Source organism: Ranitomeya variabilis, chromosome 1 (genome assembly GCF_051348905.1).
Source record: "Ranitomeya variabilis isolate aRanVar5 chromosome 1, aRanVar5.hap1, whole genome shotgun sequence".
Classification (NCBI taxonomy): domain Eukaryota; kingdom Metazoa; phylum Chordata; class Amphibia; order Anura; family Dendrobatidae; genus Ranitomeya; species Ranitomeya variabilis.
Window position 1 is genome coordinate 398,118,018 of NC_135232.1, and position 26,929 is coordinate 398,144,946.

At 43.5% G+C, this 26,929-nt stretch overlaps 1 protein-coding gene across 1 annotated transcript in view; it reads left to right on the forward strand.

Annotated features, from left to right (window-relative positions):
* Nucleotides 1–21,482, forward strand: part of KCNV2 (potassium voltage-gated channel modifier subfamily V member 2) — a 49,595-nt gene extending 28,113 nt beyond the window's left edge. Inside the window, exon 2 of the mRNA XM_077249129.1 lies at nucleotides 21,064–21,482. Coding sequence (XP_077105244.1) covers nucleotides 21,064–21,342 — 279 coding nt within the window. The 3' untranslated portion in view covers nucleotides 21,343–21,482. The remainder of the gene's footprint in view (nucleotides 1–21,063) is intronic.
* The last annotated feature ends 5,447 nt before the right edge of the window (nucleotides 21,483–26,929 follow it).

A 26,929-nucleotide genomic window follows, 5' to 3' on the forward strand; every position in this document is an offset into this window, starting at 1 on the left:
GCGTCCTATCCATATCATCTGGGGGACGGAGAGAAAGAACAGAAACATACACGACAGTTGTGAGGACTATCCCGTGGTGCTCAGCAGGGAAGTACTACAACACCCAGGCGCTAGTAGGTAGGCACTGATTTCCACCTGCAAAGGGAACTCTGGATGTGCCTTCGGACCGGCCGGTCTCAGCCAGCCCTGTTAGCAGTGCTCTGGATTGCGGATGCCGAAGCCTTCAGTAAAGAGGTAAAGAGACTGCAACCCTGTGTCCTCGTTATTTACTGCGACCTACACCACCACAAACACCTTTTATTGGGCGCCCCTTAGCAGGACCACGGACCGGGTCGGGCCACCGTGACATCCTCAGAACCGAGAGACCCGGATCCGAGTACCCCGCTGTCCTCCGTTTTGGGGGCCGCTCCACCTTGGTGTCACGAACAGGATCTACTTAAGCCTGAAGAATCAGGTCATGTGTGCCTTGGAACTGTGACTAAATTGTGCTTGAACCGTGATTTATTGCAAAGACTGCCGCCAAAAGTTCCCGCCAAAACTGCTGCCATTACAGCGCAACGCGGAGCGCAGGAGAAGAAGAAGGGCATGGATTTGTGGGCGTGGACAAACTGAAGAGCGCGAAGAACAATGGCCGCCCAGTCTAAATATTTCTGTATTTTGAGGACGTGTCCGTCAGCAGCCGAGATCCGCCTCCTGATCCTCAATGGAGGGCGGAGACAAAGAAAGCGAAACCGCCCACGGAGGAGAGAGCGGGAAAAAGACCAGGAAGTGAGCCACGTGGAGGACGCCATGGCCAGTCGCTCAGATCCAGAATGCGGGGTTGAAGCAGAGGACTCCCCCAGCTACCCAGAAGAGCACAGCAGCCAGATCTCCACGATTGGAACCGGTCTCCTGCAGATCGAGATGGAGGAATTGATTGAGCAGCTTCTCCAACTGTGGGTGGAAACCAAGGCCTCATCCCAGGAGATGCCAGTAGAGGATTTTGTGAACCGACGAGATGTGGAGTCCCACCTCAGAGAAGGCCACCCGGACCGGGATCTTTACCCGGGAGACATAGTCACCTATACCAGGCACTTCGAGGAGAAGGGCTGGTTCGCGCTGAACGTGCACAAACAGCAAAGCCTAGTAACACCTACAACCGAAGCACCAAGGAAAGTGTCTCCCATGGCAGTGGCGCCCCCTCGTGGTCAGGCTACGGTTACTACAAAGACCACCGTTGCTACCCCGACGTGCACCATCGTCAAGACTACGACCTGCACTGTTGCCACCACCGCCACTATGGTGGCTAGAGAACTGACCGCGGTGATGGCTAGTGCCCAGGCCATCTCAGGATCCAAAACTGTGGGTACCCAGACCCCTGTCTGGAGTGAGGGAGCTCCTGGTACAACACCTGGTAGCCGCAGGTATCTGAGCGGATGGCCTCGCCCATTGCTACCTGTGGAGCTACGGCCACCAGAGCAAGAGTAAACCTCGGAGCCATGAAACTGTATATAGTTCGTTAAAACTGCTTTTCCTGTTTTTGCTGCTAAAACCCAACCGGGGTTAGTCCTTAACCCCTTCACCCCGAAGCCTGTTTTCACCTAAGTGACAGGGCCAATTTTTACAATTCTGACCACTGTCACTTTATGAGGTCATAACTCTGAAACGCTTCAACGGATCCTGGTAATTCTGACATTGTTTTCTCGTGACATATTGTACTTCATGATAGTGGTAAAACTTCTTCGATATGACTTGCATTTATTTGTGAAAAAAACAAAAATTTGTCAAAAATTATGAAAATTTAGCAATTTTCAAACTTTTAGTTTTTTATGCCCTTAAATTAGAGAGTTATATCACATAATATAGTTAATAAACAACATTTCCCACATGTCTGCTTTACATCAGCACAATTTTGGAAACATAATTTTTTTTTTGTTAGGGAGTTATAAGGGTTAAAAGTTGACCAGCGATTTCTCATTTTTGCAACAAAATTTGCAAAACCATTTTTTTTACGGACCACCTCACACTTGAAGTGACTTTGAGAGGTCTATATGACAGAAAATGCCCAAAAGTGACACCATTCTAAAAACTGAACCCCTCAAGGTACTCAAAACCACATTCAAAAAGATTATTAACCCCTCAGGTGCTTCACAGGAATTTTTGGAATGTTTAAAAAAAATTTAACATTTAACTTTTTTTCACAAAATTTTTACTTCAGATCCAATTTTTTTTTATTTTACCAAGGGTAACAGGTAGTGTTGAGCATTCCGATACCGCAAGTATCGGGTATCGGCCGATACTTGCCGGTATCGGAATTCCGATAACGAGATCCGATACTTTTGTTGTATCGGGAATCGGTATCGGGATTAATATAAATGTGTAAAAGAAAGAATTAAAATAAAAAATAGGGATATACTCACCTCTCCGGCGGCCCCTGGACTTTACCACCGTAACCGGGAGCCGTTGTACCTAAGAATGCGCGCTTGAAGGGCCTTAGATGAGGTCACTGCGCTCTGATTGGTCCGTAGCGGTCGCGTGACCGCTACACGACCAATCACAAAGCAGTGACGTCACCTAAGGTCTTTCAAGCGCTTGAAAGACCTTAGGTGACGTCACTGCTTTGTGATTGGTCGCGTAGCGGTCACGCGACCTCTACGCAACCAATCAGAAGCTGCGGACATCTTCTAAGGTATTTCAAGCGCTTGAAAGACCTTAGGTGACGTCACTGCTTTGTGATTGGTCGCGTAGCGGTCACGCGACCGCTACGCGACCAATCAGAAGCTGCGGACATCTTCTAAGGTATTTCCAGCGCTTGAAAGACCTTAGGTGACGTCACTGCTTTGTGATTGGTCGCGTAGCGGTCACGCGACCGCTACGGACCAATCAGAGCGCAGTGACCTCATCTAAGGCCCTTCAAGCGCGCATTCTTAGGTACAATGGCTCCCGATTACGGCGGTAAAGTCCAGGCTGCGTCGGAGGGTGAGTATATCCCTATTTTTTATTTTAATTCTTTCTTTTACACATTGATATGGATCCCAGGGCCTGAAGGAGAGTTTCCTCTCCTTCAGACCCTGGGAACCATACAGGATACCGTCCGATACTTGGTGTCCCATTGACTTGTATTGGTATCGGGTATCGGATTAGGTCCGATACTTTGCCGGTATCGGCCGATACTTTCCGATACCGATACTTTCAAGTATCGGACGGTATCGCTCAACACTAGTAACAGGAGAAATTGGACCACAAAAGTCGTTGTACAATTTGTCCTGAGTACGCCGATACCCACACATGTTGGGGTAAACCATTGATTGGGCACATGGCAGAGCTCGGAATGGAAGGAGCGCCATTTGACTTTTCAATGCAAGATTTGCTGGAATTGAGATCGGAACCCATGTCGCGATTGGAGAGCCCCTGACGTGCCTAAACAGTGGAAACCCCCACAAGTGACACCATTTTGGAAAGTAGACCCTCTAAGGAACTAATCTAGATGTGTGGTGAGCACTTTGAACCTCCAAGTGCTTCACAGAAGTTTATAATGTAGAGCCGTAAAAAAAATATATTAATTTTCACAAAAAATGATCTTTTTGCCCCAAATTTTTTATTTTCCCAAGGGTAAGAGAAGAAATTGGACCCCAAAAGTTGTTGTGCAATTTGTCCTGAGTACGCTGATACTTCATATATGGGGATAAACCACTGTTTGAGCGCATGGCAGAGCTCGGAAGGGAAGGAGCGCCGTTTGACTTTTCAATGCAAAATTGGCTGGAATTGAGATCGGAACCCATGTCGCGTTTGGAGAGCCCCTGATGTGCCTAAACAGTGGAAACCCCCCACAATGGACCCCATTTTGGAAAGAAGACCCCCAAAGGAACTTATCTAGATGTGTAGTGAGCACTTTTAACCCCCAATTGTTTCATTAAAGTTTAGAATGTATCGCTGTGAAAATTAAAAAATAATTTTTTCTTTCCACAAAATGATGTTTCAGCTTGCAATTTTTTTTTCCCCAAGGGTAACAGGAAAAATTGGACCACAAAAGTTATTGTCCAATTTGTCCTGAGTACGCTGATATCCCATACATGGGGGGAACCACTGTTTGGGCGCACGGCAGAGCTTGGAAGGGAAGGAGCGCCATTTGAAATGCAGACTTAGATGGATTGGTCTGCAGGCATCATGTTGCATTTGCAGAGCCCCTGATGTACCTAAACAGTAGAAACTCCCCACAAGTGACCCCATATTGGAAACTAGATATTCCCCCAAGGAACTTATCTAGATGTGTTGTGAGAACTTTGAACCAACATGTGTTTCACTACAGTTTATAACGCAGAGCCGTGAAAATAAAAAATATTTTTTTTTCCACGAAAATGATATTTTAGCCCCCACGTTTTTATTTTCCCAAAGGTAACAGGAGAAATTGGACCACAAAAGTTGTTGTCCAATTTGTCCTGAGTACGCTGATACCCCATATATGGGGGGGAACCACTGTTTGGGCGCACGGCAGAGCACGGAAGGGAAGGAGCGCCGTTTGAAATGCAGACTTAGATGGATTGGTCTGCAAGCATCATGTTGCATTTGCAGAGCCCCTGATGTACCTAAACAGTAGAAACCCCCCACAAGTGACCCCATATTGGAAACTAGATATTCCCCCAAGGAACTTATCTAGATGTGTTGTGAGAACTTTGAACCAACAAGTGTTTCAACTACAGTTTATAACACAGAGCCGTGAAAATAAAAAATATATTTATTTCCACGAAAATGATATTTTAGCCCCCACGTTTTTATTTTCCCAAGGGTAACAGGACAAATTGGACCCCAAAAGTTGTTGTCCTATTTGTCCTGAGAACGCTGATACCCCATATGTTGGGGGGACCACTGTTTCGGCGCACAGGAGAACTCGGAAGGGAAGGAGCACTATTTTAGTTTTTCAAAGAAGAATTGGCTGGAATTGAGATCGGACGCCATGTCGCGTTTGGAGAGCCCCTGATGTGCCTAAACAGTGGAAACTCCCCAATTCTAACTGAAACCCTAACCCCAACTCTAACCCCAGCCCTAGCCCTAAAGCCAACCCTAACCCTAACCCTAGCCTAACTCTAGCCCTAACCCTAGCCTAACTCTAGCCCTAACCCTAGCCCTAACCCTAACCCTAATGGGAAAATGGAAATAAATACATTTTTTTAAATTTTATTATTTTTCCCCTAACTAAGGGGGTGATGAAGGGGGGTTTGATTTACTTTTATAGTGTTTTTTTGGCAGATTTTTATGGTTGGCAGCCATCACACACTAAAAGATGCTTTTTATTGCAAAAAGTAGTTTTTGCATCACCACGTTTTGAGAGCTATAATTTATCCATATTATGGCCCACAGAGTCATGTGAGATCGTGTTTTTTGCGGGACGAGTTGACGTTTTTATTGGTACCATTTTCGGGCACATGACATTTTTTGATCGCTTTTTATTCCGATTTTTGGGAGGCGGAATGAACAAAAACCAGCAATTCCTGAAATTCTTTTAGGGGAGGCGTTGATACCGTTCCATGTGTGGTAAAATTGATAAAGCAGCTTTATTCTTCAGGTCAGTACGATTACAGCGATACCTCATTCATGTAATTTTTTTATGTTTTGGCGCTTTTACACAATAAAAACTATTTTATATAAAAAATAATTGTTTTTGAATCGCTTTATTCTGAGAGCTATAACTTTCTTATTTTTCTGCTGATGATGCTGTATGGCAGCTTTTTTTTTGCGGGACAAGATGATGCTTTCAGCGGTACCATGGTTATTTATATCCGTCTTTTTGATCGCGTGTTATTCCACTTTTTGTTCGCCTGTATGATAATAAAGCGTTTTTTGCCTTGTTTTTTTTTTTTTTTTTTTCGCGGTGTTCACTGAAGGGGTTAACTAGTGGGATAGTTTTATAGAACGGGTCGTTACGGACGCGGCGATACCAAATATGTGTACTTTTATTGTTTTTTTTACTTACATAAATAAATGGATTTACTGGGAAATATATATTTTTTCTTTATTTGGGGATTTTTTTATTTTATTTTTTATACATTCTATTTTTTTTTTTTTTTACTTTCTACCATTGTCCCAGGGTGCGACATCACTGTATTAGATCAGATCATTGATCTGACAGTGTGCATAGCACTCTGTCAGATCAGCGATCTGACAGGCAAGATCAGGAGGCTTTCCGGCGCCTGCTCGCAGCAACTCTCAGCAGGCGCCGGCTAGCCAGGTCACTTCATGACCTGGAAGGAGTCCTGCGGCCATCTTGAATCCGGGGACTCCTTCCGGATCACGGGAGCAACGCGATCTCATCGCGTTGCTCCGGTGGGAGAACGCAGGGAGCCTCCGTCCCTGCGCGATCCCCCTCTATGCCGCTGTCACTACTGCCAGCGGCATCAGAGGGGTTAAATGCCCGCGATCGGCGCTGGCGACGATCGTGGGCATTGCTGCGGGGTGTCAGCTGTCATATACAGCTGACACCCGCACCCGATCACCGCGGCGCTCAGCGCGAGACTGCGGTGATCGGTGCGCCGTACTAGTACTGCAGCTGGCACAAATGCAGTGCCGGCAGCGCAGTACTAGTACGGCGCATGTCGCGAAGGGGTTAAAGGGGTCCCTTCGTTTACCCGGGATCCCTATTGCTTTATGTTTGTTTTTGCATCAGTGTTCTAAAAGACTGCCGAATCATGAACGGTGAATGATTCACAAACTGTTGCTGTAAATAGTTGCACCTTCTTAAAGGTGCCCCCTACTGGTTTTACAAAGGAAAGAGCTTTTTGAAGAGACTGTTCCTGGATACAGTGCAGAAGTTCTTGTTTACTGCAGACTTGCTACTTGAGAGTTGCACTACCTCAAAGAGACTTGAAATGTCCCTCTTAAAGGGAATGTTCACTGTTGCAATTAGTCGAGATATAATGTTGCTTTAAGAAAGTTGGATAGTAATAATGTTTTACATAGTAGTATGTAGATAGAAAAATAGTGATAAGGAATCGAAATGTTGATAATGATATGTGAATAAAATTGAAGTTAAAGTGATTATCGGAACTAATGATAGAGAGCCAAGGAAAGATGCAGTAGGCCCGTGGGAGTAGACGAGAGAGTCCTGCATAGGAGAAAGAGAGCTCAGGAAAATGTTGATTTGTACTTTTAGTCTTGTAGTATGCCTTTAGTGGGTACCTGCCTTATGCCCTTAAAGGAAAAGTTAAATTATTGTTCAGAATTTGCACTTAGTAGATAGAATGCCCGGCTGGGTAATAATGGTTATTTATAGTCAGTTATTTAATAAATGTTATTTAAAATCTGAATCACTATGTAAATATGTTTTTGTTTGTAACGTTCAAGTGTCCTTACCTCCCATAAATGGAAGCACTGTTAAATTTACTTGCTTATTGCATTGCAAAATTTTGTATGTCTTTTGCTAACATGTATTGTTGTTCTTCTTTCCCAGTCCGGGAGTACTGGATTTAACCAGGGGGGGGAGTGCAGCGCCCCAGTGTCCTGGTCGTTGCAGTACTGTCGCTCCGCCACTAAGGGGAGTGATGGTACGTCTGATGGCACTAAAGGAGTTCACCTGACCAGGTATCACAGTCACACATTACACTTCACACTCCGGCCACCAGGGGGAGCAAAGGGTTCTATGTATTAGGCCACTCCTCACACTCTGGTAAAACTGGGGGTTGGATAGGAAGTTAGGGAGAAGCTGACTGGGTTTTGCCCAGGTAACATCTAGTGAGAGAAGAGCGATGCTTGGGAAGATCCAGGGGGGTCCCTGTCAGGGCGTGGGATCCTGACAGAGGCCTAGCGAAAGGACAGATCATTACGGAGCCGTGCCTGCACCTCATTGCGGCGGCATCTTAAGAAAGGACACGAAGCGAAGTATATTGTGGAGAAGTGAGAAACGAGATCACAGCACAAAGGCGATAGAACCAGTAGGAGTCGTGCCCCGAGATCGGCAACATCCTACTGAGGCGCGTAGCCGGTGGCCGGAACGCCGAGGAAGTATTGGGCTCTACGCATTACTTCAAACCAACAGCAGGGCAGTTAATTTTAGGTTGGCTGCCTCACCTAAATCACCTAATGAAGACAACGGAGGCAATTGTGGGAGAGGGGCATCTCTAGGGTCCCTATAAAATAACTCCAGGCCTACCCCGTCATACGGGTGCGTCCTATCCATATCATCTGGGGGACGGAGAAAGAGAACAGAAACAAACACGACAGTTGTGAGGACTATCCCGTGGTGCTCAGCAGGGAAGTACTACAACACGCAGGCGCTAGTAGGTAGGCACTGATTTCCACCTGCAAAGGGAACTCTGGATGTGCCTTCGGACCGGCCGGTCTCAGCCAGCCCTGTTAGCAGTGCTCTGGATTGCGGATGCCGAAGCCTTCAGTAAAGAGGTAAAGAGACAGCAACCCTGTGTCCTCGTTATTTACTATGACCTAAACCACCACAAACACCTTTTATTGGGCGCCCCTTAGCAGGACCACGGACCGGGTCGGGCCACCGTGACATCCTCAGAACCGAGAGACCCGGATCCGAGTACCCCGCTGTCCTGTGTTTGGGGGCCGCTCCACTATATGATAAAAATTACACATAGTGTCACAAAAAGCCCTCATTCAGAAAAAAAAAAATCACTTATTGGACTGCTTGCTGCAGTTTTTATAAAACTAGATTACTAAAAGTGCAAAAATATGTGCGGACAAAATTTAGATTAAAGAGACCCTACCCCCCTGACAAAGCCTTGGGTGAAACATGCGTTGGGGCTGGTGGACCAGAGCACCTGCACCTTACCCCCTTCTTTACTGGCACATCATCTTTATGTAAGTACATTATGATTCTTCTCTTACTAAGGCCGGAGTCACAATGCAGCGAGATACGGCCGAGTCTCGCAGGTTAAAAAGAAGCTCTGGCACCGGCACTCCGGAGCGGAGCGTGCGGCCGCATAGCAATACATGGAGGCGCACGCTCCGCTCTGGAGTGCCGGTGCCAGAGCTTCTTTTTAACCTGCGAGACTCGGCCGTATCTCGCTGCAGTGTGACTCCGGCCTCAGAGTTAGTCTCAGCATTATGCTAGGATGATAGGGTATTTTTGGTAGGGTCTCTTTAGTCTAAATTTTGTCTGCACATATTTTTGCACTATGCTTTTAGTAATCTGTATATGATATATAGCGTATATATGCTCTGGTACCACACCATAGGAGTATTCTGTTTTTTTTGCATTATTCTTAGTTTTTGATATGTATAACTATTTTAACTGTTATTAATAAAATATCAATTTTTATGAGACCCCGGTAGCACTCTTTTTACTTTAAGTCGGTTCATTATAATTCTTCATAGAATGTTTCTCCCTAAATGTTTTCCTATGCTTAGCTTAGTCATTTGCTGGTATTTATTATTAGTTTTTATAAAATCACTGTTATAGCTGCTTCAGAGCTACCAGTTTTCTGAATGCTGAGCTGTATAACCTTGTCCTCACCACAACTTTATGTGTACTCTGTGCTTAGACAGAAAGCTGCCATTCTTTGGTGTAGGCAGGGTTATACAGAGCTCGTGAATATGGAGGATTATATGGCAGCAGGTTCAATAGTCCTGGCATTCCAGGAAGTGACACCGGACTGAAGTCAGGCTCTCTGCCCCTACATTATGCTGCTCTCAGATTAGGCGTTAAAAACCTGGTGACAAATTCCCTTTAAAGAGAATCTGTAACCTCAGAAAACACTGTTTACCTGCATATATATCTGCTGTCAAAGTGTGAGGGACTGCATACAGCCATCGCTGACAGCATAGTAAGCGGTGCTGTGAGTGGTGACTGTAAGTGCTCCGTACATGCCCCCATGACTTTAAGCCAGCGGGTCCAGGAAGCTGCACTTTCAGTATCATCATTGTAACGCTATTTACCTGCAGATTGGCAGTACACAATCCACTGGTAATTCACATAACAACGTCTGAACACAAAGGGCAGACAGGCCACTATTTGCCCAGCAGGACCTGCAGTTATTACATTTCTGCTGTTTTCCTGTCTCCAATCACATGTCCAGTGTTTCGGACAGCACAGAACTTGTTCCAGCAATCTGGAAAAAGCTAAGAGCCAATATACTATTGATAGTCTTATAACAGTAAAAAGGTATCCACTGTGGCATTGCATATACCAGAAGAAGAGTTTTTTGTGTATTTTTAATGTAATTAAATTAACTTTGTATTTTTCACTTTTTTTAGAGTTAACATGACAAGTAAATGGCCTAAGATAATAATGCCACATCTTGAGTAGCCTAGTGCCAGTACTTCTATAATGTTTTCCCCTAGTTCTGCAGCCTGCAGTCTTATTTTCTAACCTGTTTGAACTATTGTTCTGAGCGGGCTGGGCGATGGATTTTACCACCAGCCATCATTGGCTGATTTAGTCACATGAGATAGTGGGGATCCACTAAATTAGTCCCTAGGGAAAAAGAGATTGGTTGTAAAATTGATATCACTAGCATACACTTTATAGTGTAATGATAATATACTTCCATTAAAATATTGATAGAAAAGGGTATGTGATGCTATACAATTATATATGTAGGATTCTCTTTATCAAGCAGCACATTACAAAAGGGGTTACTTTAACTTCTAAATCAGGAATTCAGGATGAAACTGTTCCCCAGCCTCCCAGCTTCCTGCCAGCCAGGGGCAATGTGTTCCTGACTGATTTACAGGTTTAACCAGAGGGATGGTAGTGCTGCTGGCCCAACCTGTGCGCTCTCTGATGCTGCCAGCTTTGCCTCTGTAACATCCGAAGAGTGCAGGGCCACTGAAGATGGAGTGATCCAATCATCTAGTCAGCTTCAGGTCAACGCTCACAAGCCCTATAGCTAAGAGCTTGTGAGTGCTGTGCTCCTTGCCTAGGAGATCAGTCACAGCTGATAGACTATGGATGGATGATAACCTAGGCAACAAGCTTTAAACATGTAGAGACCGGTCAATCCAGGGCATCAGGAGGGGAGAAGCCGCCGGGGAACCATCTATCCGGCGCGGCTCTGTCATTGGTGGCTTTCAAAGTATGCTTTTCTCTGAAACGCCAATTCGTTTCAGAGTCCAACTCACATGGCTGAGTTCATACATACTGGCAGGTCCACATTAAATGCTCTTTGTTTTTGTTGTATTATACTTTGTACTACTCTATTGAACCCCTTAGTGACAGAGCCAATTTGGTACTTAATGACCAGGCCAATTTTTACAATTCTGACCACTGTCATTTTATGAGGTTATAGCTCTGGAACGCTTCAAGTATCTCACTGATTCTGAGACTGTTTTTTCGTAACACATTGTACTTAATGTTAATGGTAAAATTTCTTCGATATTACTTTCGGTTCTTTATGAAAAAAAAAAATTGAAATTTGGCAAAAATTTTGAAAATTTTGCAATTTTCACACTTTTAGTTTTTGTACCCTTAAATCAGAGAGTGGTGTCACACAAAAAACTTAATAATTAACATTTTCCACGTGTCTACATCAGCACAATTTTGGAAACATGATTTTTTTTTGGTTAGGACGTTATAAGGTTTAAAAGTGGACCAGCGATTTCTCATTTGTCCAACAAAATTTACAAAACCATTTTTTTTTTAGACACCACCTCACATTGGAAGTGAGTTTTGGAGGTAAATATTACAGAAAATACCCAAAAGTGACACCATTGTAAAAACTGCACCCCTCAAGGTGCGCAAAACCACATTCAAGAAGTTTATTAACCCTTTAGGTTCACGAGAGCTAAAGCAATGTAAAAGGAAAAAATGAACATTTTACTTTTTTCAGAAAAAAATTTCTTTGGAACCAATTTTTTCAATCACATCAGAGGAGAGAGAAATTAAATGGGAAATCGGACTTTTTTTTCCTTTGCAGTCGCCGTTATACTGTTAATAGCAGTGATCGTAACACTGGGGTCGGTAAAAACCGACCCGAATCTTGTTCTCTGGGGTCTCAGCTACCCCCGTTAGCCGAGACCGTGGAGAAATTCTGACTCTGGAGTTGCGCTATGCACTTACTTCTTAGCACCATTAAAAAGCGGCGCTGAGCATAAGTACCCTTAATTGCAGCCATTAAAAGGCGTATCAGCGATCGTTAAGGGGTTAAAGTGTAACCGTCATTTTAATTTTTATTTAAAAAATCAACAGTACACATGAAAATAAGCAACTTTGTAATATTTGTTATAAGGGAAATTTGTTTCTTTCTCTGCCAATATTATTCAGTCATTATCAAAATTCTCAACTTTGAAGTAAAATCTATATTCAGTGAAGATAGACATTCCAATTACTGAGCTAGGAGATTCTACATTTGTCAACAAGTTACTCATGACTTCAAACCAGCCAGGTTTCAATAATGCCCATCACATCATAATCTGTGGCCGACATAAGAGCCTCTAATTCATTCATTTGCCTGCAGACATTTAATACTATTAGCACATTTATTACTCCTAATCACCAACCTACTTTCCTTGCTAATCCCAACCAGGCTCGGACTGGCCCACCGGAGAACCGGAGGATTCTCCGGTGGGCCCTGGCACTGACACCTGCTGGCATACTGGCCAGCAGCTGCCTAGGGGCCCCCCCCGGCCGCCCCCCACCCACCCTCCTTGAAGACGATAGTCACCCTGCTCCAGCGATGCCTGGTCTCGTCTGCAGCTCGTCCTAAATGAGCGGTCACGTGGTACCACTCATTAAGGTCATGAATATGCGCATATTCATGACCTTAATGAGCGGTATCACATGACCGCTCACGCAGGAAGAAGGTGCTGCGCCGGGAGTCGGGACAGAGCGAGAGGGACGTCGGCATGGCAGTGCAGTGTGGGACAGTTGAGTATGAGGGACGGGGGGATGAAGGAGGACATAAGCCGGCGCGCCATGCAAGATGGGAGCAGGAGCGGGAGTGGGGGGGGTGGAGAGATAAGCCATGCATACAGGGGGGGAATATGAGCCATGCATACAGGGGGGGGATATGAGCCATGCATACGGGGGGGTAATATGAGCCATGCATACAGGGGGGAAATATGAGCCATGCATACAGGGGGGGGAATATGAGCCATGCATACGGGGGAATATGAGCCATGCATACAGGGGGGGGAATATGAGCCATGCATACAGGGCGGGGGGGAATATGAGCCATGCATACAGGGGGGGATATGAGCCATGCATACAGGGGGGAATATGAGTCATGCATACGGGGGGGATATGAGCCATGCATACAGGGGGGAGAATATGAGCCATGCATACGGGGGGGAATATGAGCCATGCATACAGGGGGGATATGAGCCATGCATACAGGGGGGAATATGAGCCATGCATACAGGGGGGAATATGAGCCATGCATACAGGAGGGGAATATGAGCCATGCATACAGGGGGGGATATGAACCATGCATACAGGGGGGGATATGAGCCATGCATACAGGGGGGGAATATGAGCCATGCATACAGGGGGGGAATATGAGCCATGCATACAGGAGGGGAAATATGAGCCATGCATACGGGGGGGAATATGAGCCATGCATATGGGATGGGAGGGAGATGAGCCATGCATACAGGAGGGGGGGTCATTATACAGTATTGAGCATCATGTGGGATCATTATACAGTATGGAGAACTGTGTGTGGCCATTATACAGTATTGAGCATCATGTGTGGCCGTTATACAGTATGGAGCATCATGTGTGGCCAATGGGCATTATACAGTATGGAGCATCATGTGTGGCCGTTATACAGTATGGAGAATCATGTGTGGCCATTATACAGTATGGAGCATCATGTGTGGCCATTATACAGTATTGAGCATCATGTGGGATCATTATACAGTATGGAGAACTGTGTGTGGCCGTTATACAGTATGGAGCACTATGTGTGGCCATTATACAGTATGGAGCACTGTGTGGCCATTATACAGTATGGAGCACTGTGTGGCCATTATACATTATGGAGCATCATGTTTGGCCATTATACACTATGGAGCATCATGTGTAGCCATTATACATTATTGACCATCATGTGTGGCCATTATACAGTATGGAGAACTGTGTGTGGCCATTATACAGTATGGAGCATCATGTGTGGTAGCCGTTATACAGTATTGAGTATCATGTGTGGCCATTATACAGTATGGAGCACTGTGTGGCCATATTTTTATTTGTTTATAATTATTGTATATAAAACAGTGTGATCAGCAGTGCTAAATGGCTGTGGTTGGGACGTGGATATGGGTGTGACTAGTTGTGAAATGGGTGTGGTAAGAGGCGTGGCCTAAAATTTACCTCCTTCCCTTCTTCAAAAGTTGGGAGGTATGGTATGACATTTGCCAGATCATGGCAAGTGCCGCAAATCCCATAGGGAATGAATGAGGCCGAATACAGTGTTGCTGTAAGTGATCCGTTACGCGGCACATGCAGAAAAACTGCCCGATCTGCTGCAAAAGGCGACTTTCACGTCAGCGATTCTTGCCAAAGTCACTGCCGATAGTGTCATACTCACCAAAGGGGGAGGCAGCACTAAAAGTGCCTAGGGCAGCAGAAACTCTAAATACGGCCCTGGGGGGGCTACATTATATTCTGTGGGGGGACTGCATTATACTCAGGGTACTACATTATATTATGGGGGCTACATCATACTATATGAGGGGTTACAGTATACTCTATGGGGGCTGCATTATATTCTGTGGTGGAACTGCATTCTCTCAGGGGACTACATTATATTCTGTGGTGGGTTGCATTATACTATATGAGGGGGGCTGCATTATACCCTATGGGGGTGCTACATTATATTCTATGCGTCATACCTGAGGGGGTAGCATTATATTTTGTGGGGTGCTGCATTATATTCTATGAGAGCGGACCGCATCATATGTTATGAGAGGGCTACATTATATTCTGTGAGGGGGCTACCCCAACCCTTCCTACATAATTAAGATGTGAACTACCTTATATAATACCCTGATATTAGCGATTTTTACCGCACAATTGGTGGTCTTGTATCTATTTCTATGTAGCTACATAGTGGGCCCAAAGAATTATTTTCTCTGGTGGGCCCAAGGTGCTCCAGTCCGACGCTGATCCCAACCCCTTAAGAATCCTTATTTCCCCTAACTATGCTCCACTTTCTGTCTGCTCCATCTCCCCCAATCCTAGTTAGAAAGCTCCTGGATCCATCTGACCATTTTTGCCCCAGCACAGCTGCTCCCTCCCTGTTGAGGTGCAGCCCGTCCCTACTGTAGAGCCTATAACCAACAGAGAAGTCAGCCCAGTACTCCATTAACTCAAACCCTGCTTTCTAGTACCAATTTCTAAGCCACTTATTTAACTCACTTAACTCCTGCTGTCTTTCTAGTGATGCTTGTTGCACTGGAAGTATTTCTGGTAATACCACCTTGGAGGTCCTGGACGTCAGCTCCTCTCCTATTTCCATGAACTAGTTTTTAAGGACCTTACATCACCTTCTGTATTTTGCCATTTATATGTGAGGAAAAAGAGGTTGATTAAATCTTCTATACTATACATACATATGTCTTTTTGCACTTTTTTTTGTCTAATTAGGGTATTTATCCCCTTAATCCCATTGGACGTACTATCCCATCGAGGTGACCTGGGACTTAATTCCCAGTGACGGGATAGTACGTCCAGCGTGATCAGTCGCACTCACGGGGGGAGCGTGGCTGATCGCGGCACAATGCTCCAGGAGCTGTCACGGACCACTCCTGGCACATTAACCCCTGGAAAACTGCGATCAAAGATGATCGCAGCGTTCTGGCAGCATAGGGAAGCATCGCGCAGGGAGGGGGCTTCCTGCATGCTTCCCTAAGACCCTCGGAGCAACACGATGTGATCGCGTTGCTCCGAGGGTCTCCTACCTCCTCCTCCTTGCAGGTCCGGATCCAAAATGGCCGCGGGGGGCCTTCCGGGTCCTGCAGGCACCGGGAAGCCTCCCTGCAGTGCCTGTGTGATCATAATATGATGCCCCCCCCCTGGGGCAATGTAAAAAAAATTAAAAAAATAATATTTACAGATGTAAAAAAAACCCCTAAATAAAGAAAATATATATATATTGTTCCAATAAATACATTTGTTTATCTAAATAATAAAAAAATAAAAAAAGTTATAGTCCTCAGAATAAAGCGATGCAAAAATAATTATTTTTTATATAAAATAGTTTTTATCCTATAAAAGTGCCAAAACATAAAAAAATTATATAAATGAGGTATCTCTGTAATCGTTCTGACCCGAGAATAAAACTGCTTTATCAATTTTACCAAACGTGGAACGGTATAAACGCCCTCCCAAAAGAAATTCACGAATAGCTGGTTTTTGTTCATTCTACCTCACAAAAATCGGAATAAAAAGTGATCAAAAAGTGTCACGTGCCCAAAAATGTTACCAATAAAAACTCGTCCCGCAAAAAACAAGACCTCACATGTGGACCAAAATATGGAAAAATTATAGCTCTCAAAATGTGGAGACGCAAAAACGATTTTTTGCAATAAAAAGCGTCTTTTAGTGTGTGATGGCTGCCAATCATAAAAATCTGCTAAGAAAAACACTATAAAAGTAAATCAAACCCCCCTTCATCTCCCCTTTAGTTAGGCTAGGTTCATATTGCGTTAATGGGTTAACGCTAACGGACTGCGTTGCACGGCGAAAATGTCGCAATTAACGCCGTGCAACGGGTCCGTTAGCGCACCCATTGACAGCAATGTGATTTGTGCCTGTAGCGCATCGCTAGCGCATGCCATTTTCGGCACGCGCTAGCGATGTGCCGTTCTTTTGTAACGGACCTCGGACGCTGCTTGCAGCGTCTGAGGTGCGTCCGAGGTCCGGTCCTCGCTAGCGCAGATTGGGGATCTGCACTAGCGGGGACGGCGAACGCGGACCCTAGAGGAACATTGCGTTAGCGCAATGCGCTTAACGGATTGCCCTAACGCAATGTGAACCTAGCCTTAGGGAAAAATAATAACATTTTAAAAAATGTATTTATTTCCATTTTCCCATTAGGGTTAGGGTTGGGGCTAAAGTTAGGGTTAGGGTGGGGGCTAAAGTTAGGGATAGAGTTGGGACTAAAGTTAGGGTTGGGGCTAAAGTTAGGGTTTCGATTACATTTAAAGTTGGGATTAGGGTTAGGGGTGTGTTTGGATTAGGGTTTCAGTTAGAATTGGGGGTTTTCCACTGTTTAGGCACATCAGGGGCTCTCCACATGCGACATGGCATCCAATCTCAATTCCAGCCAATTCTGCGTTGAAAAAGTAAAACAGTGTGCTCCTTCCCTTCCGAGATCTCCCGTGCGCCCAAACAGGGGTTTACCCCAACATATGGGGTATCTGCGTACTCAGGACAAATTGGACAAAACGTTTGGGTTCCAATTTCTCCTGTTTCCCTTGGGAAAATACAAAACCGGGGGCTAAAATATAATTTTTGCGGAAAAAAAAAAGATTTTTTATTTTCACGGCTCTGTGTTATAAACTGTAGTGAAACACTTGGGGGTTCAAATTTCTCAACAGCACATCTAGATAAGTTCCTTGGGGGGTCTAGTTTCCAATATGGGGTCACTTGTGGGGGGTTTCTACTGTTTAGGTGCATCAGGGGCTCTGCAAATGTGATGCCTGCAGACCATTCCATCTAAGTCTGCATTCCAAACGGAGCGCTCCTTCCCTTCCGAGCTCTGCCTTGCGCCCAAACGGTGGTTCCCCCCACATATGGGGTATCAGCGTACTCAGGACAAATTTCACAACAACTTTTGGGGTCCAATTTCTTCTGTTACCCTTGGGAAAATAAAAAATTGGGGGCAAAAATATCATTTTTGTGAAAAAATATGATTTTTTATTTTTACGGCTCTACATTATAAACTTCTGTGAAGCACTTGGTGGGTCAAAGTGCTCACCACACATCTAGATAAGTTCCTTAGGGGATTTACTTTCCAAAATGGCATCATTTGTGGGGGGTTTCAATGTTTAGGCACATCAGGGGCTCTCCAAACGTGACATGCTGTCCTATCTCAATTCCAGTCAATTTTGCATTGAAAAGTCAAACGGTGCTCCTTCCCTTCCGAGCTCTGCCATGCGCCCAAACAGTGGTTTACCCCCACATATGGGGTATCAGAATACTCAGGACAAATTTTACAACAACTTTTGGGGTCCAATTTTTCCTGTTACCCTTGGTAAAATAAAACAAATTGGAGCTGAAATACATATTTTGTGAAAAATGTTCATTTTTTCTAAAAATTCCAAAAATTCCTGTGAAACACCTGAAGGGTTAATAAACTTCTTGAATGTGGTTTTGAGCACCTTGAGATGTGAAGTTTTTAGAACGGTGTCACACTTGGGTATTTTCTATCATATAGACCCCTCAAAGTGACTTCAAATGTGATATTGTCCCTTATAACTCCCTAACAAAAAAAAAATGTTGGTTCCAAAATTGTGCTGATGTAAAGTAGACATGTGGGAAATGTTACTTATTAAGTATTTTGTGTGACATATCTCTGTGATTTAAGGGCATAAAAATTCAAAGTTAGAAAATTGCAAAAATTGCAAAATTTTCGCCAAATTTCCGTTTTCTTCACAAATAAACGCGGGTAATATCAAAGAAATGTTACCACTATCATGAAGTACAATTTGTCATGAGAAAACAGTGTCAGAATCATCAGGATTCGTTCCAGAGTTATAACCTCATAAAGAGACACTGGTCAGAATTGTAAAAATTGGCCCGGTCATTAACGTGCAAACCACCCTTGGGGTTAAGGGGTTAAAGGAAATCTTTCAGCTAGTTTTTGCTCAGTAATCTCAGAGCAGCATGATGTAAGGACTGTGGGACTGATTCCAGTGATATGTCACAAGGCTTTGTGTTGCTGTTTCAATAAAATCAGTCTCCTATAACATGAGATTATCACTACACGACTAGATGTCTCGTCCCCTAGTCGACTGCTCTGCGTAACCATGCCCCCATCACCTATTAGCAGCTTTCTGACAGTGTACACAGAAAGCTGCCAATCAATGGTGCAGGTGGGATTATACAGAGCTCAGCATTCTGACCACTACTAGATCTGCAGCAGAAAAACAGTGATTGTATCAAAATGACAGCAAGCAGCCCAGCAAAGTACATTGCTGAAATCAAGGTCTATATCCCTGCATCATGCTGCTCCTAAACTAGATAGCAAAAACCTATATAATACAATAACGATGTAATGCAGCATATTGTCAAAGATACTGATCTCCGATGAAGCACTGGCACATAACATGACAGGCACAGAATGCCACCAGCTACCGTGGCAAAGCATTAGCACCATTCAATCATTTTGTGATCTGTGAATTTGTATTGTCTACAGCTTTGCAGCTGGACTGTAAGGCTATGTGCACACATTGTGGATTTTGCTGCCGATCCGCAGCGGTTTCCCATGCGTTTACAGTACAATGTAAACCTATGGAAACCGCAATCCGCAGTGCACATGTTGCGGAATCCGCAGCATGTCAATTCTTTGTGTGGATTGCGCTGCGGTTTACACCTGCTCCACAGTAGGAATCCGCAGGTGTAAAACCGCACAAAAACCGTTGTAAATCCGCAGGTAAAACGCAGTGCCTTTTACCTGCGGATTTCTAAAATCCGCTGTGGAAAAATACGCAGAGGTCAATTTTACGTGTGCACATACCCTAAGGCTGTGTTCACACATTGCATTGTTGTGACAATTGCAACAAAAAACATTACCGTTCTCAAAAAACACAATGCAGCTGCACCATGTGAACACAACATAACTTAGACACTTTCACTTTACAATCTTAGTAATACAACTTAAAGGGGTTGTCCAACATTATAGTACATTTTAATTAAGAGACCTTAGATCTCAGTTCCTCAATTGCATATGTTTAAAAAAAATGTTCCTGTGCTGAGATAATCTTATAAATGTGCCCAAGTGTAATCACGATTAAGGATGAGTGTTGACCTAAAATGCACTGATGCAAGCGTTATACTAAGGGCTTGTTTCAACTTGCGAGAAACACGTCCGTGTCCCGCATGTGAAAACCAAGCTGTGGTGCCGGCACTCCAGAGCGGAGCGTGCGGCCGCATAGGAACACATGGAGCCGCACGCTCCGCTCCCAAGTGTCGGCACCAGAGCTTGGTTTTCACATGCGAGATACGGACGTGTTTCTCGCAAGTGGAAACAAGCCCTTAAGCAAATTAACTTGTCTTCATGACTTTTCATGTCCTGTGTATGGATTTCATTTAAATAAACAAGAATCTACTCGTGAAGCTGGACTATTTCTTCACTTATCCAAATGTGTAATGGCTGTGTCTGACCGTGCAGGAACATGGTCTGATCATACCACAGCTCCTGGGCAAGGGAGAAGCAAATGAGTATACAGACATTACAGCATGGGATCACAGCTGATTCTTTCTGTGAGGTAAAACATGTTTTTAAATAGGTGGGGAAATGTTATATTTCACAGAAACCAGCAGCTGTGATTCCGTGTATCTGTATACTCTCTTGTGTCCTCCCCTGCCCAGGAGATGTGGTATGATCAGACCATGTCCCTGCACGGTCAGACACATACATGACACAGTACACAGCAGGGGCACATTTATAAGGGTACGTGTCCACGTTCAGGAAACGCTGCGTGTTTGACGCTGCGTAGAGCCGCAGCGTCAAACACGCAGTGTCCAGATGTTACCGCATAGTTGAGGGGATTTTATGAAATCCCGCCTCCACTATGCGTGGTAACACGCACCCGGTGGCCCCGCGATTCCGGACATGCAGCGCGTCTTTTTAGATCGCAGCATGTCCGTTTACCTTGCGGCGACGCTGCCAACTGTCCAAACCGCCGGCCATCCTGAAAGTGGACACGTACCCTAAGATTATCTCAGCACAGGAACATTTTTTAACACATTCAACTATGGAACTTATTTTTGTCCAAGATTATTGATTAAAATGAACTTTGTTCGTGAGATAACCCCTTTAAATGGGGCTAATCTAGCATATTAAAATTTTCACTGATTGTCAAAAAAGAATTCGATTTTAATAATAGATCAAATTATATATTGCCTTTAATAAGTTACAATATTACAAAGAACAGTTATTAACCATTTGTTTCTGTTTACAGGTCAGCATCTCTACAGTGGGATATGGAGACACCTATCCAGAAACTCACCTTGGCCGGCTATTTGCTTTCTTATGTATTGCTTTTGGGATTATATTAAATGGAATGCCCATTTCTATTCTGTATAATAAATTTTCCGATTATTACAGCAAGCTAAAATCATATGAGTATACCACCATTCAGAAGAAAAGAGGAAAAGTTCACTTTACTGGTCGAGCCATGAAGAAGATGTCAGAATGTTGTATCGGAGAACCAACACAATATATCCCAGGACATAACTAAAAAGTCCTGTTCTGTAAAATAATATCAATGCATATTATAAATTATAAGCAGAAACAATTGTACTCACCTTGAGGAAAGCTGAAACTAACTCAAGTTAATAAAAAGTCCAGATATTGGTAATCGTTTTGCTGGACCTTCTTATTCTTGATATTATTTTTTGAGTAAATTTCAAAGTACTGTAAATACTATAACCATTAAGTATTTACTGCACAGAAAAAAAAATAAATGAAAAGGACATAAAGAATATTTACTGTACCTGCCAAAAAGACATTTTTATAGGGGTCTATGGATCGATTCAATATATTCAATTAGGTTCATGTGCATAATGGCTGTCTTATACAGATGAATGAATACATTTCAGGGCCCTGGACTGGAGGTCACAACAGTATTCCACATCATTGGACAAAGAATGTACGCCATTTTCCTTTTTGTAAGTTTTAGGCCGGCGTCACACTCAGAGTATGTAAATATGGTCCGTTTATTACGGCCGTAATACGCAGAAATGTTCCAAAAATAGTGATCCGTATGTCATCCATAGGCATGGTTTTGCAGCGTATTTTGCGCATGGCATCCTCCGTATGTAATCCGTATGGCATCCGTACTGCGATATTTTCTCGCAGGCTTGCAAAACCGACATCTAATGGATTTATGTGCTCAAATGCTCGTTAAAACATATATACAGTATATATATATATATATATATATATATATATATATATATATATATATATACAGTATATATATATATATATATATATATATATATACATACATATATATATATGTCATTGAGACACACACACACATATATATATATATATATATATATATATATATATATATATATATATATATATATATATATATACTGTATTTATATTTAATTCAGCGCGAGATATGTGAAAAGCCGGTAATTCAATTGCCGGCTTTTCATTTCTCCTTCCCAAACCCGACAGGATATGAGACATGGTTTACATACAGTAAACCATCTCATATCCCTTTTTTTGCATATTCCACACTACTAATGTTAGTAGTGTGTATGTGCAAAATTTGGGCGCTGTAGCTTGTAAAATAAAGGGTTAAATGGCGGAAAAAATTGGCGTGGGCTCCCGCGCAATTTTCTCCGCCAGAGTGGTAAAGCCAGTGACTGAGGACAGATATTAATAGCCTAGAGAGGGTCCATGGTTATTGGCCCCCCTGGCTACAAACATCTGCCCCCAGCTACCCCAGAAAAGGCACATCTCTCTGGCGGAGAAAACTGCGCGGGAGCCCACGCCAATTTTTTCCGCCATTTAACCCTTTATTTTACAAGCTACAGCGCCCAAATTTTGCACAAACACTACTAACATTAGTAGTGTGGAATATGCAAAAAAAAAAAAGGGATATGAGATGGTTTACTGTATGTGCAAAATTTGGGCGCTGTAGCTTGTAAAATAAAGGGTTAAATGGCGGAAAAAATTGGCGTGGGCTCCCGCGCAATTTTCTCCGCCAGAGTGGTAAAGCCAGTGACTGAGGACAGATATTAATAGCCTAGAGAGGGTCCATGGTTATTGGCCCCCCCTGGCTACAAACATCTGCCCCCAGCTACCCCAGAAAAGGCACATCTCTCTGGCGGAGAAAACTGCGCGGGAGCCCACGCCAATTTTTTCCGCCATTTAACCCTTTATTTTACAAGCTACAGCGCCCAAATTTTGCACAAACACTACTAACATTAGTAGTGTGGAATATGCAAAAAAAAAAAGGGATATGAGATGGTTTACTGTATGTGCAAAATTTGGGCGCTGTAGCTTGTAAAATAAAGGGTTAAATGGCGGAAAAAATTGGCGTGGGCTCCCGCGCAATTTTCTCCGCCAGAGTGGTAAAGCCAGTGACTGAGGACAGATATTAATAGCCTAGAGAGGGTCCATGGTTATTGGCCCCCCCTGGCTACAAACATCTGCCCCCAGCTACCCCAGAAAAGGCACATCTCTCTGGTGGAGAAAACTGCGCGGGACCCCACGTCAATTTTTTCCGCCATTTAACCCTTTATTTTACAAGCTACAGCGCCCAAATTTTGCACATACACACTACTAACATTAGTAGTAGAGATTAGACTGAAAGAATCCATTGTATCTTTCTCTTGAGACGTCTGGCTTATCAGCAAGAAACTTGAGCAAGTTGACATTTCCTTTTTATGCACGCATTCCTTCTGTTATTATAGCCTTTTACCTACATACTAGAGGTTGTAAATTTCACAGTATAGATAAGCTTTGTAAGAGAATGTGAAATAATGAGCGCTTGTACGCATGTCTGTAAATGTATGGTTTTTTTCTTTATAAAGGAGGGGTAAAGCCCAGAGAGTCAGACGCGCTCCTGAGCTTCCCCTGTATATGATCACACAATACTTTGTTTGCGTGTCATTTACCTGGAAGCTTACCTCCAGTAAGCCAGGGACTGAGAAGGACTTAACATTTCTTTGGCGCCCGAACAGGGACCTGAGATAAGAGTATTTGCTCGAGATTTACCTGCGGATACGGACAACGGAGATCTGGGATAATGGACGGCAAATGAACTGAAAAACCTGGCCAGGTAAGAGACATTATTAGTTCTCTTTTATCTGCCCTGTATTATCCGAAAGATCTCTATGAGCCGTGTCACGCTGGGTTAGTCTAGTAGTGAGTAGATACCTATAAAACTCGGGTTACCATATTGTATAGACTTATGAGTCCTGTCCCTGGCAGTGTGTGAACAGTGTGAAGGTTGTGGTATGTTGTGAAAGAAGAGCAAAAGTGCGTAGAAAAATAAGCCGAAATAGTTGGGGTATAAGCCTTATACACGGAAGTCAGCCTAACTGGGTCATGTGGTTGCGTTCTTCTCCTCCGCCCATGCTTGACTCCAATTAAGTGCTTAACTTCCTTCATTTCTGGATAAGGTTTGATAGAATGAGCCCAGGACGCGGGTTTTCATGAGCCTGGGACAAGTATGCTAACTGACACAGAAAGTTTTGTGATCTGTATGGTGTTGCTGGGTCTGTCTGTGTGCATAATAGCACTTAAGTACGTCCTGCATATTAGAAGAAACGGAGCAGACAAGCCCTTCAATATTTTAGCTCCCTAGGAGAGAAGGCAACGAGACATCACCATAGAGTAAGTGATTGTCCAAACGTCACCTAGGGTAGTCATAGCTAATATTGAAAAGAAAAATGGGAAATAAACAGACCAAAACTGTCTTAGGACAAGTGGAAGCAGCAGATATCATACAGGAAAGATGTGGAAAGATAGTCAGAAGACAGATTAGAAGGGTAAGAGAAAAATTGGGAATTTCAGAAGCACTTATGTTTAGTACAGAATGGGAAAGACTGAGTAAAGAACGAGGTGGAATTATCAAAGACAATGGGTGGGAAGAAATCATACATTGTATGATAGAGGTCTCATTAGGACCTAAATGTTTTGCATCCAGATTTTTGTATGCCAGAGGTGCCCCAACATGTCTTTTAGGAACTGATGTATTAAAGAAATTAGAAGCTAACATCAAATTTAGGGACGATGGCACAGTTATGCTGACTATCCCTGATGATGCAGAATCATTAGAACAATATGTTAGAATTCAGGCTTTTGAGGATTATACTGAAGAAAAAGAGTACAACACAGATCTAGACCTCTCAACGGTCCCAGAAACACTGTGGGCACAGGGTGACACTGATGTGGGATTATTGCATATTTCTCCTGTAAAATTATCTGTGCAACCAGGAACTGTTCTCCCACAGCTCAGACAATACCCTGTGAGTGCCCAGCAGGAATTAGCAATTACAAAACAGATAGAGGGATATAGAGAGAAAGGAGTTTTGGTAGAGATACAATCACCTGCTAACACTCCTCTGTATCCAGTCAAGAAGAGAACTCTTGATAAGAGTTCCATGCCCAAATATCGTATGGTACATGATCTAAGAGAAATAAACAAAGTTCTAGATCCAATCACCCCAGTTGTACCCAATCCTCATACGTTACTATCACAGATACCAGCCAGTTCTCAAGTGTTTACTGTAATAGATCTTTCAAATGCATTTTTCTCGGTTCCTTTACACCAAGATAGTTGGCATTTGTTTGCATTTACATTTAAGGGCAAACAGTTGGCGTGGACACGCCTTCCACAGGGAATGATACACTCCCCTACTCTTTATTCAAATGCCCTACAAACAGTTCTTCAGAGGTTTGAACCCGAACCACAGGTAGTAATTTTGCAGTATGTGGATGACCTACTACTTTGCTGCCCAGATCTAGAAACTGCAGAAAGGTCCACTGTGAGTTTACTATGTTTTCTAGAAAAAGAAGGGTGTAAAGTGAATAGACAAAAGCTACAAGTTTGTCAGATCAAAGTGGTCTTTCTAGGTCATTGCATTTCTCAAGGTAAAAAGCATCTTACACCTCAAAGAACTGAAGCAATAAGACAGATGAATGAGCCTAGAAATCATAAACAGCTACGAGCATTTTTAGGAATAGTGTCTCATTGTAGACAATGGATTATACATGCCAGTCAACTAATGCAATCACTGTATGACTGTGTAAAAAGTGAACCTTATTTGTTGACAAAAGAAGGTCAGATTTCGTTCCAACAATTAAAAGATGCCCTTGTTTCAGCTCCAGCGTTAGGGCTACCAGACTACACCAAACCATTTCAGCTTATGGCTGCAGAAGTTGATTCCCATGCTACAGGAGTTCTTACCCAGAAGCATGCAGGGAAACAAAGACCAATTGCATATCTTTCAGCAAGGTTAGATCCCGTAGCTAGAGCAGCGCCAACCTGTGTACGTGTAGTTGTTGCTGTCTCACTATTGTTGGACAAAGCATCAGAAATTGTCCTAGAGCATCCACTCACAGTTCAAACTACACATGATGTTTATGGGATATTAAACTAGGTCCAACCAAAACACATTTCCATGGCCAGACATTTGCGGCTACAGTGTTCTTTGCTGCTCCCCTCTACTATCACATTTGCAAGGCTTCAGACTCTCAATTTAGCAACACTGCTACCTCTCGAGTCTGAAGGGGGGAATAAGGACACTGATCCACACGCAAATTTTTTCCCTACAGACACACATGATTGTACAGAGCTCATTTTACAAGAAACGGTAGGCTTACCCAATGTATCCGAAACACCACTTCAAAATCCAGATTTAGAGCTGTTTATAGATGGTAGTAGGTTTGCAGATGACACAGGTAATTTCCATACAGGGTATGCAGTTGTGTCAGAATCTGAAACTCTCAAAGCAGAACCTCTTCCACCGAAACAGTCTGCACAAGAAGCAGAACTAACAGCATTGATTGAAGCGCTAAAAATAGCTGAGAATCAGACAGCTAATATATACACTGATTCTAGGTATGCACATGGTATTGTGTTTGATTTTGGAGTAATCTGGAGAGCTAGAGGTTACATGACAGCATCAGGACAACCTGTAAAACATGCTTCTTTGATCAAACAGATCTTAGAGGCTGCACAAGAAACAAAAGAAGTAGCAGTAATTAAGGTAGCTGCACATGTGAGACTCGACACTAGGGAATCTAGGGGAAATGATAGGGCTGATAAAGCAGCCAAGGCAGCAGCGGTCAAA